Below are 7,711 nucleotides of genomic sequence, written 5' to 3' on the forward strand. Positions count from 1 at the left end.
TAGCAGAAATCATAGGCTGTAAACAAGCTTGTCAAGTAATTATGGGTACAAGCTCATAGGTGACTGCCAGACAAGTTTGGGCATTAACTCAGTTACTGACCAGACGCATTATAGAACACTGTCTGACGATAGAAGTCAATCTGTAATTTTGTATGGCTTCCCATACAGATTTGTAATCTTGAATTCATTGTGCTTATTCATGTGATTCCTAATTTTATTGCTTAATGGTAACAAGAAAAACTGCTAGAATTTTATTCAGTTTTGCAATAGAAATGCCATAATCTCGATTCATCTGGCTCATCTGTAGTCACTTCTCTCATCCCAAGCAGCTGACTACCCGTACATCCTCCTCATGGCGTTTAATCAGTGATGATCTAAATGGTCAATACAAAAGCCCCCTCCTATGGTCCTAAGCCGTTTTCTTAATACTTTGTTGATCCAGATTCTTAAGACAGCTTTTTTTACACAATGGACGTGCAGAATCCAATAAGTAATTAAAATGGCTGTCAAGTAAAGAAAAAAAGTTTAACATGAATAATGCCTTTTGTTACTGAGCCTTTAGCATGGTGTTCTGATCAAGTACAACTCTGAACCCTTCCTCTGCTCCTAGAAATATGGGAACGATGGTTAGATAAAGGAAATTGATTACTGTAAAAACAACTCAATTAAGTAATGAACACATTTCAAACCTCAGTGCCATTGTCACTTCCAGGTTCATCAGAATAAACATTCGTGTTCCGCCTTTTTTGAGCTCTCCAGAAAATCTTGGAGCAATACTTTCTTCGTTTGCGTAATTCTGCTTTCAGAACACCAATCAGAAAAACATCAAGGGTAATCAAAGGAGATGAAATATAAGTGAACCTAACCAGTTTGAGACTGTTGAGGTGCATTTTGTGATATATATGATGTAGTCCCCACATTTATGCTAGTAGAAGGGTATGCATAGTCCATTTGATCCGTCAAGGCATCAAGATCAACACGCAAAGGATATTGCATGCTATATCCACTGGAACAAAGGTGCAATGCTACAGATGCCCTGGCTCTTGAATCGTATTCGCAAGTATTTGTGGCAGCTTGAGTTACTAAGTTATGAACATCATTGTCGGCAGTAGTTGATATATAATGTGCTGGAGGAGGCTTTTTTGCAATCTGAGTGTAACCAACCCGATGGCAATGGTAAGTCCTGTCGTACATGGATATTGCAATTTGTCAACTCCTTATCTGACCCTCATAAAAGAAAGTGCATATCCACTATGTAAAGCAGTAAACAGACCCAAACAAAAAGTGAACCTTTTTTATGAGGAAAACTAAAGGTGAACTGACCAATACTCCGTTGCCATGTCTTTTAATCGTGTCTCAAGTCTCTGGAAAAGTCCTGTCGTCTCAAAATCTTGCTTATCATGTGTAGGTCTTATGAAGTTTGCCTCCAAAACCCCTAGCAAATGGAAAAATTACTGTAATCTCAATTTCGAAAAGCATAGAATCATTCTAGTCAATAATCTTTTATACTAAAAACTGCCAGGAACACATAAAAAAATGGAGCAAGGCAACAAAGTCAAAATTATAGTGGAAATTCTTACCAGCAATGCCTCTTCTCTGTTTATTACATGAGCGTGCACGCCAATGGGGCTGAAGAACAAAAATGTGGATCGAGGAATGAATGAAACATGAGTACATGACCCATCAGCATTAAATATGAGGTATAAAGTTAAGTGAATAGGAGCGGTGACTTGTAATGAACAAGATGGCCCTGACCCAAGCATTATGACCATTCTGATAACAGCAACCGCACCGCGTGGGTGGGGCACGAGATAAGCTGAGGAACTTCTTCATATTCATTGTTTTGTTCATAATGATAAGAATCCTATCCTTACATATTAACTAAAAAATATAAACTATATGAAGTGAAACCCAGAAGATTATAGAACTCAAAATAACTAAGAGAGTTAATGACTTTAATTCCTAGTTTTGGCAGGTACTTGTCAATGTCATGATATAGTGCCATACTGGAATGAACAGTAACCAATGCTGCACATGACATGGCTTGGAATAAGGTGAATTATAACATAAAAAATACATAAAAACTGAATGTAAAAAAGAGGGAAAACTTAAAACCCAAATATATTCTACCAAATATGCACAGTGCCACCTTGGAAGAAGTTTATAGCAGTGGCTCTTAGTTTTATCCTGACATTCCAACAGTTCTCTATAAATTGGCAAGGGGAAAATTTATACAATGCCGCTCCAAAGAATCAAACTATTGGAACACTATTCCAAAGAATGATATTCACAATACGCCACTCCATATGAGTTGAGTCCTGAAATACCATGCATGGAGCCAGACCTGATCCTAGTTTGGTCAGGGATAGGGGGTCATTTCCCCTGGAAAAGGTAATAGTATTAGGAAATGTATAGCCTGTATGTGAGTGTTTCCTTCCTTGTGTACATGTATTACCTTGTATACAGCAACTGGCTATATATTTATAATACAGTTAAATCCTCCTACAAATATGATTTACATTAAAACAAGATCAACCCCCCAAAATGACATTTCAAGACTCAAGCCCACCTTTGTAGTGGCTTACTCTGAGGAACCATTGGTGTGGCATTTCAAGAGTCTGAATTCCTGTCTTATAAGCAAATTTTCCCATTCGTAATAAGAGTCATACACTCATTGATTTTAAACTATACATTGGCCAAATCTCAGATAAATCCCCACATTATCTTGTGAAATTTTGCTTCGTAAATAACTAATAAAAGTGCATGGACAAAATTCAGTAAGACCGACATGACAAATTCAAAAGCAGTAAGCCATGAAGTAAATTAAAAATTTACCAGTATCAGACGGTTCTTATGGTAGACATTAAATCCATAGATATCAAGTCGTGGAGCGCCTTTTAAGTAGCCAATTGTAGTAATGACATCAACCTGGCTATGATAAGCAAATATGTAGCTGTTAGTGCACTTGCACACTTTCCAGTGATCTAAAGTATCTTCATAATTAGACAGAATGTTCTTTGACACAAAAGGGGTACTTCTGCAAACTACTATGAGTCCTCCAGCGTACAATCGTTTCATGTTGGAAATTGTGTATAGGTCCACACGTAAGTAGCATCAAATTTAGTCAGCTAGAACAAACCTCCGTGGTTACTTCAACTTGTGGTCGATATTTGATACATTCAGGGTACATGAGATCACTGACTGCATAATGTGGTTCAACAGCTCGTCCACACAGGATGATTTGAAAGCTTTCAGGTACATGCAGGTATAGTATAGATGCATAAACCTGCCAATGTAATAGTTTGTAAGACATTCAAAATAAAAGTTGCAAAACCCTACTTAACTACATGAAACTTACACGGAGCGAATATCGAAGTCGATTTGCAACATGCATCTGTTCTACTATATTACGTCCTACTTGTAGCTCAGGTGCTCCTGAGATTATAGTATCCTACAACACCACGTGACAGTTTTATTTGAGCAAAATTCTGTGCATAGCTGCATATAACATGAAAAAGGCAAAGCTTGGCAATGAAAATGCATTGAAACTATGGCCCACCCTCATCATGTATGAGAACATGATTTACGACCCGACAGTTGTAGAAGTCACAAACATGTATAACACTGTAAAATGAACTAATTAACTTCACAAACCTTGACAACTAAGTGGGTAAGAACAAAAAAGAATAAAGAAAACATACTTTATTGCGAATTTACACAGTACAAGCTAAACACAAGCATGGAACTGAGAGCTATTTAAAAGAGATAATCAAATCTGGACCTGTTCATCAGTCATAAAGTCAAGCTCTATTTCCAATGCATCGTTCAACCACAAGTTGAATACAATGATTTTTGTGCCATGGCACTCCATATCGCTGAACTGTCAGGACAAGCATTGAAGTAGTAAGCCAATTTAAACAACATAGCATCCTTTAGTGGTAGCTAAGCAGCATAAAATTTTTAAGGATATTTCTCAATTGGCTAGGAATTTATCAAGAACTTTAAGTTATGCAAAATTAGTAGCAGAGACAAATGTTGGATATTCAAAACATCAATTCTCACCTTAATTTTACTGATATCTGAATCCTCTCATTTAATACAACTGCTAAGGCAATTACCAAGTGTCCAAAAATTAGGAATATATCTAATTATCTTTTGTAGCAGTTTTGGATAAAGGGAGTAATACACTTTGTAAACCACAACCTATACAAGAACTGCACCTTACATGCTTCAATTGTACAACACCTGGCTCCTGGAACTACTTCGCCGACCAACAGTTAAATTGGATATACTAGGAAATGAGCACCGGTCCTTGTCCCTAAATCCTAATATTGTAATACCTCCTTGCTGACAACAATATATCAATAAGAAAAGAATAACATTGCATTTGAGAATGAGAAGCAACTACTATATCCATAAAATTGCTTTCAAATATACTGCTTAGCAGTTGATTTATTTTAAACTTTCAACGGATATTTAAAAGTGCAAATCATGGAAGAGAGAGAATAAAATGGTTATGCTGATAAATAGAGGATATGCAACTTACTTGATTCAATAATTCACCTTCTGTAGAAAATGGAGACCACCTCAAAAGAGTGGAAAGATTAGATGAAAAATGTTTTTCATCACGGTTCATTATCCTCTTGAAAGTTGAAGATGAGGCATCAAATTCATAGTCAACCTAGAAGGGGGAGAGGGGAGAGGGACAATAAATGGCACTTGTTGAGATAGGAAATAGTGAGGTACCATATGGGGTTGGCACAGTTAAAACATAAAACATTAATTGCATTGCTGAAGAATGAAGATTGTTCCTAATGGGGAAAAGCTATTACGTTGGAGCGAGATGAAGCAAAACTAATTAACGGCCAAGCTTTTCTTTCTTTTGAGGAAGCTTCCACATGGAGAAATTAGAATTAACTTATCACCAATTATATACATAGACAAGTTTCAGTTATAGCTAAAATTAATAATAACATATATGCCATCCCTCAAGAGTAATGATATAACATACAAGTCAAAAAGTTTAACAAACTAACCGCTGGTACAAATATGTCATTGCACCTAGTGCTCATGAGGAATGTGTAAGACAGCAATCCAACGCTTCGTGTCAATCTCCTATCAAGTAAAAACATTACAAATTGTTGCGTCATGGAATAAAAAATAACTAAACAATACACTGAAGATTGGTTGGGATATACTGAACAGAAGAGGACAGCTTATGTTATCTATTCGAATGTGAATGCTTGATAGTAGAAACGTTTCTATTAGGCTGATTTCTCTATCGTGGTATCTTTTGGTATGATATATTAATTTCCTTACTTTGGGCACATTAATCAACAACTTCAATGACTCTAATCACACAAGTAACCAGTTGGGTATTTTCTTAGAGGACCTATAGCAGCCCTAGAAGGGGGAGACATAAACAACTAAACAAGAAGAAATTAATAAAGTATCACAAAATCAGACTTTTTGGCTTCCATATGAAATTATACTCTCTGCAACAAATTCAACAATAAAGTAGTTCATTTTACATAGTTTAGCCAAAACCGGGTTATTTAAAGGTGGGCTACTGTGATGTACCCTAATCCTGTTCTTATCAAGTTAAATGTGTTTGCTGATGCCATGAATTGAATATACAAATGAGGAAATACCTATTATCTTTTGTACATATGAATACAATAGCATCTGCCCCAAGCCTCATCGTGCTAGTTTTGAAGCCATTTCCATCTGTACATGTGACTATGCAAGTCAGTGAATTTCATATATAGCAATGGAACAAGCAACGCAAAATATTTTTAAGAATCATTACATCGCCCAATGCATGAAGTGGTGCATTTCTGAGAGAATCCAAAGCTCATACAATGTCGAAGAGATGCTGGACTCATGCCGCCTCCATTGTCTTGAATAGAGAACAATAAGAATATCAACAGTAAAAACAGGGTAGATGGTACATAATCGCCACAGGCCAATGCACAATTAACTAGTATCTCAGTAAAAAAAATGCACAAGTAACTAGGCAAGTCCTTTTTAAGTAGAAGTTCCAATTGGCAAATCCAATAATATATCATGCTTTCATGCATGCAAAATGAGGTGACAAAAGAGGAATGAACAAGTTTAATAAGGTAAGTTAGAAAACACTGATTAGCATTGTGGAAGTGTCAAGTATTTAGAAACTGAAGTGCCAAGCACATAGGGACAAAGAGACTAAGGGAGTATCACCTTCTATCACCAATGAATAATCCCCATAAGGAGAATGCTTCATCTTATCTATTTTGACAAAGGTTGCCCCATTGTTCACCTACTCTATTTGTCCATGTAAAATAGAAGATAATATACAAAATCAGGAAAAATAAGAATGAAGTTAGTTAAAACCGTACTCTGATACTCCGGTAGTTTGAAATTACAAGGCGTATTTCATTTCATTAGAATAAGGTTTTGACCAACGATTACTCCATGTGATGCAAAATCATAGTCAGCAGTAACATCAAGTTTGTGTCACAAAATCATCAGTCAAAACCTTGTCCTAATGAAACAAAATATGCCTTGTAATTTCAAACGGAGGGAGTACTATTTTAATGCTGATAATTCGGATCAATACCTCATCAATAGCATTGTCGAGCAGCTCTGCAATAGCTGTATAACAGAAGTTAATCAGTACCATCACTAGCTTGTCTAGATTTCCACAATTAAGAGCACAGATGGGCTCATGCGAAAGCATAAAGTGCCATCTTTCAGTGTTAGTATGACTTACCACCAAATGCCCACTTATGCGAAGTAGCATTAGAATGAAGAAACTTGGGATGAATCCATAAGCGATTTTGGCCATCAACAAAATGTGAAACTCATGCATCAGAAAAAGTAAGTGAAAGAAATAAGGGAGGGTGCAAATGGTAATAGGGTTGTCAAAAGTCAAAAGCATGCCCAGCTGCTGGGAAAACTATCATCTGACATAATCAGTTGGGGTTTTCCTTTCCTTATATTTGCACTGCAGGATGGCTGCAGCTCTATCATTTATACACTCCCAATGTATATTCTATTTTGCTTTTATGGAATTCATGTTTTGGGGTGGGACACCATGGAATAATGGGTTCGTGTAAGAGGTTCTCACACAAGTGTGGAAGGATAATTCACCTTCACTTGGCTCCTGGCATAATAACAACAACAACTTAGCCTTTTATCCTAAGCAAGTTGGGGTAGGCTAGAGATGAAACCCACAGAAAATAAGAATAAGAAACACAAAAAGGGCACAGGACAAAGGAAGAGTTAGGGATTAAACAAAAAGTAACAAAGGTCACGGTTTAGGTACCTTAATTGCTAATCTCCTTAAGGTCTCTCTTAACCATCTCGTCCCAAGTTAGTCTAGGTCTACCTCTACCTCTCTTTACATTAGCACCCTGCTTTAAAACTCCACTACGCACCGGCGCCTCGGGAGGCCTCCATTGTACATGTCCAAACCATCTCAACCGATGTTGAATCAACTTCTCCTCAATAGGTGCTACCCTGATCCTATCTCAAATCTCTTCGTTCCGGACTCTATCCCTTCTTGTATGCCCGCAAAACCAACGCAGCATACGCATCTCTACTACACTCAGTTGCTGGACATGTCGCCTTTTTGTAGGCCAACATTCAGCACCGTATAGCATCGCCGGGCGAATCACCGTCCTATAGAACTTACCTTTTAGCCTCTTTGGCACCTTCTTATCACAGAGGA

The 7,711-nt window shown here is 37.2% G+C and overlaps 1 protein-coding gene across 1 annotated transcript; it reads right to left on the bottom strand.

The window, feature by feature from the left end:
* Positions 1-228: 228 nt before the first annotated feature.
* On the bottom strand, positions 229-6,791 carry LOC112890398 (protein MICRORCHIDIA 6-like). The gene is made up of 16 exons (XM_025957295.1): positions 6,752-6,791; positions 6,599-6,633; positions 6,220-6,298; positions 5,810-5,899; positions 5,652-5,727; positions 5,037-5,115; positions 4,547-4,681; positions 3,782-3,880; positions 3,359-3,451; positions 3,140-3,286; positions 2,836-2,928; positions 1,581-1,683; positions 1,324-1,435; positions 867-1,183; positions 690-796; positions 229-606 (listed from the first exon to the last, which is right to left on the bottom strand). Exons 3-16 carry the CDS (start codon positions 6,260-6,262, stop codon positions 559-561), a joined length of 1,542 nt encoding a protein of 513 aa, XP_025813080.1. The 5' UTR covers positions 6,263-6,298; positions 6,599-6,633; positions 6,752-6,791; the 3' UTR covers positions 229-558.
* Between the last annotated feature and the right edge of the window lie 920 nt (positions 6,792-7,711).

This window comes from Panicum hallii, chromosome 4 (genome assembly GCF_002211085.1).
Source record: "Panicum hallii strain FIL2 chromosome 4, PHallii_v3.1, whole genome shotgun sequence".
Taxonomy (NCBI): Eukaryota; Viridiplantae; Streptophyta; class Magnoliopsida; order Poales; family Poaceae; genus Panicum; species Panicum hallii.

What these genes read in the sequence shown, in the direction of transcription:
- LOC112890398 (XM_025957295.1), bottom strand. Translation starts at nt 6,262, where the DNA reads ATGAAGCATTCTCCTTATGGGGATTATTCATTGGTGATAGAAG. An exon ending in CACTTCATGCATTGGGCGAT is followed by an intron (nt 5,728 to 5,809) that starts GTAATGATTCTT and finishes TCACATGTACAG; the next exon opens with ATGGAAATGGCTTCAAAACT. An exon ending in AAGGTGAATTATTGAATCAA is followed by an intron (nt 3,881 to 4,546) that starts GTAAGTTGCATA and finishes TTGTCCTGACAG; the next exon opens with TTCAGCGATATGGAGTGCCA.